General features: G+C 38.8%; 1 protein-coding gene across 1 annotated transcript in view; it reads left to right on the top strand.

Annotated features, from left to right (window-relative positions):
- The first annotated feature begins 2,758 nt into the window (after positions 1 to 2,758).
- LOC103723115 overlaps positions 2,759 to 13,490 on the top strand; it is a 49,285-nt gene continuing 38,553 nt past the window's right edge. Inside the window, exons 1-3 of the mRNA XM_039121512.1 lie at positions 2,759 to 2,947; positions 3,223 to 3,352; positions 3,440 to 3,970. Coding sequence (XP_038977440.1) covers positions 2,909 to 2,947; positions 3,223 to 3,352; positions 3,440 to 3,970 — 700 coding nt within the window. The 5' untranslated portion in view covers positions 2,759 to 2,908. The remainder of the gene's footprint in view (positions 2,948 to 3,222; positions 3,353 to 3,439; positions 3,971 to 13,490) is intronic.

The following is a 13,490-nucleotide window of genomic DNA, read 5'->3' as shown; positions in this document are numbered from 1 at the left end:
TTTAAGTTTCTAAAACTCTTGACATATGAAACTTATCTATGACCTTGTGAGTAGAAGGAATAAAAATCCAAACATGGTAGAACATATTAGGGCGTTTGCTCTTGACTTTCGATTAAACTAGCATGCATATATCTAGCACAATGCATAGGGTACAATTTTTTAATAATGAGTGAGTAGAAATGACCATTTAATATAGTTAAATTTTAATTGCATAATAAGTAATAAACTTTAATAATGAGTGAGTAGAAACAACTATCATTAATACCAATATCATTCATATCGACATCCACATGGCAAGCAAAGAACTCTCCATAAGTTGAGCCTCTATGGAGAAACTCCCGACACCATGAATATTGGCTCCACGTGATGCGAGAAGTACCTTTTTTCTTGAAATACAATATAATAATGTAATAAATTATAATAAATAAAAATCTTGAATAACTAAATTTTTTGTGCACATTAAACAATAAACTTTAATGATAGTCAAGCAAAAACTCCTCCCATTAATAATGGTGTCCATATGGCACATGAAAAATTCTGCATAAGAGCCTCTGTGCAGAAACTCCTATCATTAATACTGGTATCTATGATACCAAACCTGCATAATGCGTGATATACGATTTTTCTCCTTTTTCCAACTCTCCCCTTGTGATACGAGGAGTACGATTTTTCTTTTCTTAAAATGCGATGGAAGAGCCAAACTTCTATTTCACATCAACTAATAAGCTTTATGGTTGAGCACATTATAGCGATGTCATTAATATCTTGCATATTAACCAATAAACTTTAATAATGATCAAGCATATTAATATCGGTATTATTAATACTATTGTCAATATGGTTCATGGAGAGCTCTACACAAGTTGAGCCTCTATTTTAGATATATAAATAAAAATAGATATATTTTTAAATTTTTAATCAATCATTTTTATATGATAAACTATCTAGCATTTATCATTCATGATTTAGTTTTTGGAGCATGTAATTAGATATTTCATTGATAAATTTCTCGAAGCATAAACAAATTTAGCTTTATTAAGTATTTGAAATATGTATTTTCCTACCTGATGAAAATGTATACTCAATCTACAACTGATGTATTGGTTTAAGTGTGCATTTTAATATATCCGAACCCAAGTTGAAGACTTAATAGGCTTTGCATATTTTTTATAAATTGTGAACCCGTGCCACTCTTATCCACACACACTCTCTCTCTCTCTATCTCTAAAAAATGTGAAGGAAAAAATAGAGAGAGAGAAAATGTCCCCCTGGCCTCCGTCTCGCTCGATCAAAGAATGTTTCCTGTGTTAGCTAGTGCTGCCTCCGTGATCACAACGTCCAATTTTCAACTCAAAATACTGATCAAAGTCTAAGCGTTTGAAAAAGACTTAAATGAAAGCAACATATGCGAACTTTTTCTTAATAGAACAAAAATCTAGAAGGAAATCATGCACCCATCAGGAAGCCGTATTAAATTTTTTCATGCAGGCCCACGTATTCATTATCCATGAATGCTTGCAAGCAACCAAGGAAGACTTGGCTTCCAGCCAACGCCGTGATCGTACTAAACTGCTTATTTACTGGACACGAGCAAATATTCTTTAAAACGGTGCAGCTCAGAATGTCTGAGGACGTCCCGAACTCAACATTGATTGTGGTCAAATTTCATCACCTGACACGTCTTCCCGCAATTCCCTATCTGCAAGGGTTTTGATTTATGACGCCCATTTGCGTGCTTGAAAAGGCAAAGCTTGAGGGTGCATAAGTCGCGGATTCTTCAACTCTACTCATTCAACAACATCAGGACACCAGCTTGTGAAAGAACGGTCAAACTCCAAAGCTGCCATCCGATGGACATGACCCGAAAGTACGCGCGATTTCGAAATTGTCTGCATTTTCTTTTCATGGAAAAGTTATCCGCGTATTAATTTATTTCTTATGCACGGTTAAATAGATTGGTTTTCGCTCTGATTATGTAAGAAACGTGCCAAGACTTTTTTTGCAAAAAAAATTGGACCATGAACACTAGTATGAACAGGGTCTCAAAGTTGTCAAACTCGATTATCTCATGATCGATGTGAAATTTACCATTCAATTTGCAACAATATTAATTTTGTGTGGGATACAACATATAGTAGATCCTTTCATAATTTTTTTAAAAATCATCCGCATGTTAATCTATATCTTATGCAAAGTTAAATGGATTGGTTTCACTCTAGTTATAAAAAAAAATACTTACACTCCATTTTAGAAACATTAAATCATGAATATTAGTATAAATTGGGTCTCGTAGTTGTCAAACTTAATTATCTCATGATCGGCCTGAAATTTAGCATTCAACTCTCAGTAATATCGGTCTCATAAACGCGCAAAATTCGTTGATCTTTTGACAGTTTTTTCTTAAAAAAGAAAAAGCCATATATGTATGACCTGAAAAAGCCAAACAAGAATTATTTATATTATTATTTTGTTATTAGATTTTGTTATTTTTATCTTTTTTATCAATTATAATGATCATACTAACTATTGCAGTAATAATTTACACATGCTTTTGAGTTTTGATTTGGCAAACAACGACAGCAAAATAGTAATATTAGCATAATTTACACCCAATAAAAAGTGTATCCACATAAATATATCTGAAATCACTAGTTGTTGACGTTAGTGGCAACCTCGCAATTCGACTCAATGCCAACTCCATTTACCTTCAACCGCTCACTTCGCTTGTCCGAAAGCCGGACCACTCGCCTCAGCTTCCTTACGATTTACGTCTAAGATTTGACCGCCGAACCAGGGCGGCACTGCAAGCGGCCAGAGGCGGGCCACCCTCTCCCCCATTCCCCGTCTCCTCCTCGTTCCCCGTCTCCTCCTCCTTCCCCAATTCCGTTTATTTCGTTCCCCACCTCCGATGGACTACGAAAGAATCGAAAAGCCATTTCCCCCTCAGGTACCCCCCCGCCCGTTTCTGTCTCTCTGAACTCTTCTCTTCCCTCTCAGAGATTCCCACGGGAAAGCTGGTCCTCTGGGACCCTCCCTATCTCCCTCCCTTGCTTCGATTTTGCTGCAATTTTCGTCTTATTCTGCTTTTCCTCCGATTAGATCCCTGCCTTTTTTTTGCAATGATTAAAGCGTGAAAAAGACTGGATATGGAGCGGGTAATAGATGTTGATCTGATGGGAAACATTGGATCGATGAGATTTTGATGCAAATTTTTTGGTTCAGGGCCGTGGGTTTTCCCCTGGGAAGCTGCGAGCGATGCTTCCTGGAGTGGAGAAGAAGCGGAAGGAGGAGGAGGAGGAGCTGGAGGCCAGGTTCTCTTTGAGAGTCGACCCCCCTGAGATCGAAGATAGACGTAAGTTTCCTCCTTTTCTTTGTGTTTGAGATGAATTCAGGCTTAAATTTGCTATTTTCTTGAGAGAAATGTGGTGAATTTTGGCAGGTGCAAGTGCTGTGGAGAGCTGCAGGGATGTAGACATGGTGAGCTCGCATCCGGAATGCTCTACTTCGATGGAGGCGGTGAGTATTCATAGATCGCTGGCCGGCCCAAGGATTCGGTTGGAGCAGGATGATGCATTTGAGTCTGAGAGCGGGTCATCGGGCTTCGAGTTCCAGAAGGCGGACCGAGCGCTGCACCGGTCTGCGCTTATGCTGCCGTTCTCGAAGCCAGCACCTTCAAAGTGGGATGATGCCCAGAAGTGGATTGCGAGCCCCACGTCGCACCGCGGGGGGAAGGCCGGCGGAGTGCAGTCCAGGAAGCCGGGTTTGACTGGGTATGGGAATCGACAGGCTGCCACCAGGGTTGTTTTGGAGGTTACAGAGGAAGCGGACACTAAGAGGATCGATCCAAGCCAAGAAAAGAAGTTAGTTCGAGAGCATAAGAGTGTGAATTGGGTACCTGAACCTTACCTTGCTGTGGATTCAGCTACGAAGCCTCCGCTCATTGTTGACAACCCACTTGCTGATTCTGAAAGTAAGAAAAGCTTCTTCATTCTGTTGATTTTTATTGGCATGATATATTATCTATTTTTAGCACTATATGCCTGATGTTTTGTAAAACCAGTAGCCTTTCTCTGGTTATGATTGGATAAGTAAAGCGGTCAAATTGAAGGATAAATTTAAAATTTTGTTTCCTGCTTCCTGAACTTACAATTTATGTTGTAGTAAGTTCTGGTACCATCACAAGAATGCAGAGACCTGGTACACAAAAGCACCTTTGATAGTTCTTGCTAGAGAGATATCACATAGTCGAATACCTTGTTGTTAGATTGCAATAGCAAAACAAGGTTCTTTCTTTTGGGTGCTAGAACAAAGAGGAGAAAACAGAGAAAAAGTTGAAATGAAGGCCCTAATAGCAAAAAGATTAAGTGCTACTATTGGGCTACATACCTGCACATACCAAACGGGAAAAAAATTCATTCTTTCTACATCAACATGCATATCATCTTACCCTGAAGTTGTTAGTATCAAACATGGACCTCCTACTCTGCTTCCACTAAGAAAAGCTAAATTGCAGCCTGACTTTCAAGCCGTTACCGAAGTGAACTACTACTCGCACAGCTGGGCCTCTACAATTATGCAAGTGAGGCCCTCGCAAGAGTTTAAAAGAAAGGAACAACTATTACTTCTCTTTCTCCTTGTAGTGTGCATTTGCTTAAAGCCAAGTTCCTTTTGCCTTGTATTTTATAATCATAGAGAATGAATATTCTCATATTTTTCACATCACCATAATGTGATTTCATAAAGCAAAAACCAAATAAGCCCCACCATAATAACAAGTCACCTTGTTGCAATAACTAGGGGTGGCAATAGATGACCCGACCCGTTAACAGGTCTGGATCGCGCTAAACAGGTTCCGGTCATAAACAAGTCTACCCTATTAAACTGTTCAATTAACAGGCTGGGTTTGGATTCTAAACTCTTGACCCGTTTAATTTGTTTAACCTGTTTACTCACATTATCTACAGTGGTCGAGTCCCGAGTCTTGAGACCTCATTTAGGGTATTAAACCAGTTAGGGACTAGCATTTCACTTCACTTTTTATTATTTTCTAGAGAGTTTCGAGCAGCGAGCAACCCCTTTCTATTCTTCACAATCGTGCAGCGATTTGGGCCCTTCCGACCGCTGGCCACCTGAAGATCCCAACCTCTCAACCCTCGATCAATGATGATGCCCTTTCTCTACCTTGTTTCTTGTTCGAAGAAGCGAAGAGTGGTGACTTGGGCCCTTTTGACCACAAGCGACCTTATGATCCCTACCTCCAACCATCGACTGACCGACAATGTCTTCTCTCTACCTTCTTTCTTGTTCGAAGAAGTGATGAGCGGGGACTTGGGCCCTTCTGACCACTGGGCACCTCAAGATCCCAACCTTCAAGCACCAATTAATGACCCATGCTGCCTCATGACACCAAGATCCTAGCCATCAACCCCCGATCTCATCCATCCCTACCGCCTTCTTTCTGAGCCCTCCCAGTCGTCATCCACATCTAGATCTCAGCTCCCAACCCTCTATCGCTGCTGCCACCGCCTTCTTCTCAAGCCCTACATGGTGCAGGAAAGGTGGGGACCGGAGCAAGGTGAAGGACTAGTTTAAGTTGGGGGATTTGGTTCTGGCAAAGGTCAAGGAAGTTCCTGCATGGCCAGCAAAGGTAAGTTAGGTTGGTTGGATTATGATTTTATCTCGGCGCAATTCTTGGTCTTTCTTTACTCTACTTGTCTCAAGATTTTACTACCTCTTCTTGGATATTATTGAAAAGTATGAAATACGACGTTTAGAGATTTGAGATTTTGTTTTAATAGATAAATATCTAAATCAAGGTATGCCATATTGTTTTGGCACCAATACACTACAGAGGACGTACCGCATGCTGACACTCGGTATGCCAAATCTGCCCTCATATTGGGCGTACCAATGTAGTAATACCCGGTGCCAGTACAGGGCCTAGTACAAAGATGGCGTACGTTGATTTGGATAGCCTGATTAAGTTTTGGTCGAAACTTTGTTCATGACTCTTTTTCTACTCCTACTTGTGTAGATTTTTTGCTTTTCTAGATATTTGTTTATGTATCAGAAGTACTTAATGCTACCAACCTCTTCTATTTTTTTTTCTTTTCTTTTTTTGAATAATGTTTTAGAGTTAAGATTAGCTAAGTAAATGTGTTCTCCTCTCTCATTATCAGATGTGGGATTATGTTCCGTTTTTGTTTGTTTGTTTTCTTGTAAGGGAATGGTCATAACCTTAACATCTTTATTTTTTATGTTAATGATGTGTGTCCATAGGCTTAATAGAAAGGTTGATTTAACTCTTTGATTTAAGAGTTATTCAAAGAGTTTATAGACTCTTTTGACTTATTCATTAAATAGGTTAAACAGGTTAGGTCAGGTTACCTATTTAAACATGATAGGTGCAAGATTCAAACCTTCACCTGTTTAATAAATAGCTCAGGTTCAGGTTTAGGATATTTTGGCCGGAACAACATTTCACCGACCTGTGTACAACCTGACATGTATACGACCCAACCCGTGTACAACCCGACTCGTATACAAACCGACCCGACATGATTGCCACCCCTATCTATAACCTCCCTTCCTTGAAAACCATAGAAGTTAAAGTCCATTTCTTCTCTACTCGAAAAGCTAGAAACATAAGTTAGTTGGATTAGCTGTTGGAAATCTATTTTTAATATTTGCACATCAAATAAATAATTCTAAAAACCTAGGCAAAATTGATATTATAATAAGGAAAAATAAGGCGTGTTTGGAATTGAGGGGTGTAGAGAACATTGTCCTAAGAACAAATTTCACCCTCTCGTGCAAGTACAGGGTGATATCATCCCCAAGGTACAAAAAACCTGGCTTAGCCCAAATCCTTCTATCATGAGTACGATCACGTGGAGGTGTGACCCAAGGATTCCTTTAGCTACCGAGAAGTATAGAAAGAGTGGGAATCCAAGGAGAGGAAATAATATTTCTCACACGTAGAGGCTTGTTGGCTTTCTGTGTGCCCGGACCTAAGGCCTTTATACATGCTCAGTCCATGTAACACCCCAAATCAGCAGTTTTGGGCCTGATGAACTTTTCATATCTGCATAATTGGCATGAAAAAGCATTTTCAATGATAGATAGTGGGTTCGATAGCTCGTTGTTAGGTGGTTATGGAAATAATATTAGGAGCTTACTTAAGAATATAAAATGGTCACATACCTCATTTTTCCTTCATTCTTTTGTCTTTCTTTTCCCTCTATTCTTCGCCTTTCTCTCATTTTAACTTAGTTTCTTCATTGCTGTGACAAGATAGGGCTTCTTTTCGGCATTTTTGTGCTGAAATCTTGACCTTGTTTTTTTTATGGTGACTTTTTTTTATCACAAATGGTTTTTTAAAAAATTAATCCAGATCTAATTTAGATCGCAACCCTAATCTACAGTAGATTCATATTTTGTAGCCAAAATTCCAACTAGATCTACATTCAATTGCTATAACAGCAGATGATCCAAAATGTTGGCAATTGGTGGAAGGAAAGGCTAATCTGCATCAATTTCAAGATGATAATGAATATTGGACATGAATTCATACTTATACAACATGGAGGTCTGTTTGCACACCTCAAACTAATGTCAGGCAGAAGATTATATTGGTGATTTGTTTCGTCACAAGTGATTGATTAGGAATCTAGTCCAAAATTATTTTAGATCTGAAGCCTAAAGAAGCAACAGATTTATGTTTTTGCACCCAAAATTTCAACTAGAGCTACATCATATGGTCCATGCTTGAGCTTAATGTGAAGGCATGAACTAGCTGGCCTATGCCTGGCTGGCATGAAGCCTAAAGGTTTCAACCTGAGTTTGCAGGGCTTCTACATCCCAAACTTGTGTTGGATTTGGCTTGATCTAATCACCCTATTAGGCAGCAAAATCCCCAATTGGCAACCTCGAGAGCAAGTGGGGAAAGATAGAGACAGACAAATAGATAAGAGAGAGAGAGAGGGGTCTTCCTGGTTGATGGCACTGTGTCGGCAATGATGGAATGAGATGGTTAGTAACGGCATTAGATGAGAGAGAGATAGAGAAAGAGAGGGGGGGAATTTAATGTTGATCATGTATCATGGCACTTGTTGGTGATATTGAAGAGCATAATCATGTGTTATTGGTAATGATCATCCAATAGAGACAATGGAGGGATACCTTTGGTGGGGAAAGATAGAGATAGACAAATAGATAAGAGAGAGAGAGAGAGAGAGAGAGAGAGAGAGAGAGAGAGAGGGGTCTTCTTGGTTGATGGCACTGTGTCGGCAATGATGGAATGAGATGGTTAGTAACGGCATTAGAGGAGAGAGAGATAGAGAAAGAGAGAGGGGGGATTTAATGTTGATCAGGTATCATGGCACTTGGTGATATTGAAGAGCATAATCATGTATTATTGGTAATGATCATCCAATAGAGACAATGGAGGGGTACCTTTGGTGCCATTCCACTTGGGGGAGGATAGGGAGGAGAGATGCGGGTGAAGTTAATGGGGCAGAGGTGAGAAGCATGGAACTAAGATGGTAAAAAGGGGTTTATTGGGAGGCTTGTTGATAGAAATTTTGAATTTTATAGTAAAAGCCATGTAATATATAATAATATAGTACTTGATATAATAAAAGATATATAAGCTACAAAATTTTGGGCTAGGACAAGTGGGCCTAACATTGTTTTTCCTTTGGCAAGTTCAGTCTGAAATTTAGTTAGGTTTACAAATCTGGACACCACTTGAGAACCCAAAGTGGGCATAAAAATTTAAATTGCTTAGATTTTCTCAAGGTCTGTCGAACCGGTACCGGAATCCGTACCGGTCAGCAGATGGGTCAGTACGGTACCTGTTCGGTACCGTACTTTAATTAATTGATAATCAATCTTTTTCAATATTTTCAATGATTTTAAGTCTAATTTAATGTTTTTTTATTTTTTTTATTTTTTTGATGTTTTCATGACTTTGGTTGAACCTAAATGATGCATTTTATTGTTTTAAAATGATACAAAATATAAAATGATTAGTGAGATGTTGCATGCTACAAAAAGCAGCATGAAATATCCTCCAATCAAGTAGTGAGGCAAAAAATATAAAATAATACAATCAATTATATATATTTAAATATACACATTGTTATCTAAAATCTCATCGAGTGGCGATGCCACTTATAGATATCCGGATTATTAGCATAGTCAGAAAGCAGATCAGCCAATCTCTCTAACCAAGCGGTGTTGTAGTCTTTTATATTCATCTTATAAAAAACGCGCTCCGGATTATAAGCACTCTCAGATCTCTTGCTGAAGTTCTGATTTTGAGAGGTGTCCTCTGGTTGATAAAATGGTTGTGAAAGAGTCCATCCAAATAAGCCGACAGCAAAAATCCGATCCATAAGATGCTCCGGACTACGTAGGATAATAGTTATCAGAAGATGTCTCTAACGCACCATATCCATATTTCTATCCGTATGGGCCATAGGCTGTCCATGGCTGCAAGTAATAAGATCCAGTATACGACTTGGAATTAGATATCTATGGATCCTACTACATGTGTGATATCATCTGCTACTGCATCGTATCCTCGTGAATGACCTCGAGAAGTCCATCTCCTATATGCAATCGGATCTTCGTGGGCTTTACCAGATCGTATATCGTAGTCCCTATCATGTATAGCATGCGTAAACTTGAATTCACGGTGATTCGAAGACCACTCTGCGACTGTCTCATAAACGGTGGTCTCATATCCTCTACTTTTTTTCTGGCCAGCAGATCCATGACCACCAGAACTGCTGCTCTTGGTCTCGGTACAGGCTGAATCGGAAGGTTTAGTCCGGTTCGGTCTACCTAAACCACTAGGTCTCATTGTTGGAAAAAACTTAAACACCACATTATATGATTAGAATAGCCCATAAAAATTCTAAAACAAAAGCAAACCACATGTCCATGCTATCAAAAGAAAATTTAATGTATTGTAGATTTCTCATACATGGAAATTCATTGTTGATGAGGACTCGTGCATTAAAATCTAAGATTAAACTCCAAAGATAGCAGCCTATCGTGGAAACCTCGTCATTGGTGTCATTATGAGTATGTCTCGACCGGCATCATGAATGTAGTTAGAAAATTTGGAATTCTGAAGCTTCTATAGGAGAACCATAAGAACTTGGGTAAGAAACCACCTCCCCCCTATCTCATTATTGTAATTTGTATACGTACAACCAAGGTATGCTGTACCGGCCTGAACCGGGCAGTACGAGGCATACATTACCATACCAGTTTGGTACCGGTATCCGGTACGGGTGGTTTATCGACACTCGATATGCCAAAAAATTTCTTACCGTACCATACCGACATTATGTTAGTGTGGCACCAGTACAGAGTCCAGTATTGAGACGGTGAACCTTACGTACAACCCATGCCTATTTGTATATATGTTTTGAGCATAATATATGTGAAGACAAAATGCAAATATATCGTTGTGTGAAGTCCCTCAAATGTTTTGAAGGCGGTAGCCTAGACTTTAACAAGCCCTTGTTCACACATCTTAAGTCGTTAGAGTCTAAGCAGACCTCTTCAGTATAGGCTGGTCAGTTTTGGGCTACCTTTTAGGGCTTTTTTGGTACTGTGTCACGCCTCTGATCCGAAATTGTGAGTTAAGGTTGTGGTAATTACCCTATACTCATAGGGAACTCTTCCTACAGACATGCAAGGCATTTCATCACAATATCATAAAGCAACCAAATTTAAATAACCAATATTCAACTTTAGTTTAAATAACTAAAACCAAAATTTAATGTCTCACAAAAACGAACAATATTTTAAAGTCTTACATCAAACTTTAATATGATCCTAATTAAAATAAAGATATCAAAATTCTACCTCAAGCCACTCTTGCCTAGTGAAACCCCAAGCCAAGCTAGTTCTCAGAATTTATAAAAATAGTAAGGTATCGAATAATGAACTAGACAACTCAGTAAGCAATGAACATCTAGTTAGATAAATCAAGCAATAAGACAAATAATAATTTTACTGAAATAAGAATAAGAATTACATCAGTATAAAAATCAATTCTAAATATGCAGCATTATCAAAACATCATGCATTCCAAATTCGATCTTTCTCAAAATTTAAATTTTCATTCATGAAACCAATTTCTTTCAAAACATCAAGTTCCTCTCATCAGCCATGGGCTATGACTATATTTTTTCTGTGGCAGGGTCATCATACCAACGCATCTTCTTGCACTGTGCCGCATATCTTCTTGCGGCGAAGTCTTTCGAATTTACATATCTGCTTGCGGTAATGCCGCTCATCTTCTTGCAGTATAAACTCTTCAGGACTAGTCAAGTGCCAACATTTAATCCTCACTGGAAAGGTCCTTAACATAGTTGTGCTGAAAGCCCAAATCTATCTCGAAATCAAAACTTTTTTTTTTTTACAAAATATATTTCATGATCCAATTCAACAAAATACATAAAGCCATGTCATATCAAATTCAATCAAGGATAATCCATAACAAAAACTATGCTTTCGATCATGCATCATATAATACTTCAAAATAATATATATTTAATAATAACGTACCTTGCACGAAATTCATGATTCTTAAATACAACTTTGAGTCATTAAATATAATAATTTATAATCTTTGCCGATAAATCTAGAAAAAAGGTTATGCTACCTTGCAAGTGAAATCAACTGATAGATCTAATTAATTTTGAAAATCTTCCTTGGAGTCTAATATTCCAAAATTATATTTTTATCAAAATTTATCCATTATTATTTTAAGAATAAAAATTTTAAGTCCCAGCACCCTTACGGGGCTGGCAAGTGGGAGTGTTCGACATCCTGGTCGGTTCGATCATGATAATCTCATCCAATCATGGTCGGACCAGGGTACAGGTGGCTCAATAGAAATTAAGGATGATTAAATCTAGCAATGCTCGATAAGGGCCAAGGTGGAGGTTGGGACATTGCTTGGCGACTAAGGGTCAGAACCCCTTTGCCAACATCGATCAAGGTCACTGAGGAAAAGCTCTTTTCTAACGTCCAATGAAACATGAGAGGCAGTGTAGAGAGAGAGAGGGGAAGAGAGAGAGAGGGGAAGAGAGAGAAAAGAGAGAAAGTGAGGAAACATAGCCTTTCTCTCCAACAGGGGGAAAGGAAGCTTGAGGGTGATGACTACTAGTTTGAGGCCCGATGGTCGCCACCATGGACGATGGCTAGCGCCAACAGATAGCCGGTGGTGAAGAATCAACCAAAAAAATCAACTAAAATAGGAGCTTCGGTCCTAATCCTAAGATCCACGACTTCTGACAATTGAGGCTTCGACCATGGCCATGAGCTATCTTGAGAGACTGGACAAGGGCTTCGGCGATAGGCAACAGTGACGAAGATGGCCATAAAAGGAAGAAAAGGGGCCGCAATGAAACTAAAATAGGGAAACCGAAGCAGAGCCCCCACTTCTCAACTAAAATCCGACGATTAGCAGGTTGGAAACCAAAAATATAAAATATAAAGAGGATGGAAACAAGGTCAATTTGAAGATTTGAGGTCTTTGGATTTTGACGAGATCTCGAGGCGGCACAAAGAACTAGTGCGGCGGACGGTGTTGGGATTGAGAGAAGAACAAAACACATGCAAATCTTTGACCTTAGCGACTGAGCCCGGGTGGTGGAGGTCAAAAAGAAGGCTAGACAACTTAAATAGAGCTGAAAACCAGCTCTTTAATCCTTCTTGGCGTCGGACTCCTATCGGAGTCGAGGGAGAGAGGCGACTCCCAACGAGAGTTTGCCTTTTCCCAACTTGTGTGATACATATGCACCCCAAGTCTGCCTCCTTGCACATGCAGAGCACATGCCGGGCCAAAAGAAATCTTTTTTTTTTCTTTCCTCTCTGGTTTGGACCACATGGGTTTCTTGAGCTAATTCAAGTTTTCCCAAGCCGGTCAATTGGACTAGGCCTAATACAATATCAGGCCCGAAAGGGCTTGGGTATTACACTATGTGAGGCAAGTTGAAGTAGTGGATAAGTTGTGTAGGTCTTGACACTAATCTTAATTTCTAGTATTTGAGCAGTTGTTTACTTCCAATGCCATATTAATTGTTTGGGTTGCATACATATCCTCCTTAAAAAAAAACACTAGGATTTGTCTAGCCGCTGCTCCTCAATGTTTTCTGTAAAAATATTGCTTAAGAAAAAGATTGATTCGATATTTAAGATAATAAAAAAAATTATGAAAGTTCTTTCACTAATCATGGGATTATTTTATTTTATTTTTCTTCATTTATAACAACCACTATATCTTATTTCATCGAAACATAGACTATAATATTTATTGTTATAGATACATATATGAGGGTATGTATTAGAAAGTAGAAAAAGATTAGAATCTCTTAAAAGCTCACGATAGATTACAATGATCAAGCTTTTTTGCTACTGCTATGCTCATAGGTGGAAGAACAACATCAATCATCCTCAAGCAA

The sequence above is a fragment of the Phoenix dactylifera genome, unplaced genomic scaffold, assembly GCF_009389715.1.
Source record: "Phoenix dactylifera cultivar Barhee BC4 unplaced genomic scaffold, palm_55x_up_171113_PBpolish2nd_filt_p 001101F, whole genome shotgun sequence".
Taxonomy (NCBI): Eukaryota; Viridiplantae; Streptophyta; class Magnoliopsida; order Arecales; family Arecaceae; genus Phoenix; species Phoenix dactylifera.
The sequence above is the reverse complement of the archived record's forward strand: the minus strand, read 5'-3'. Positions and strand labels throughout refer to the sequence as shown.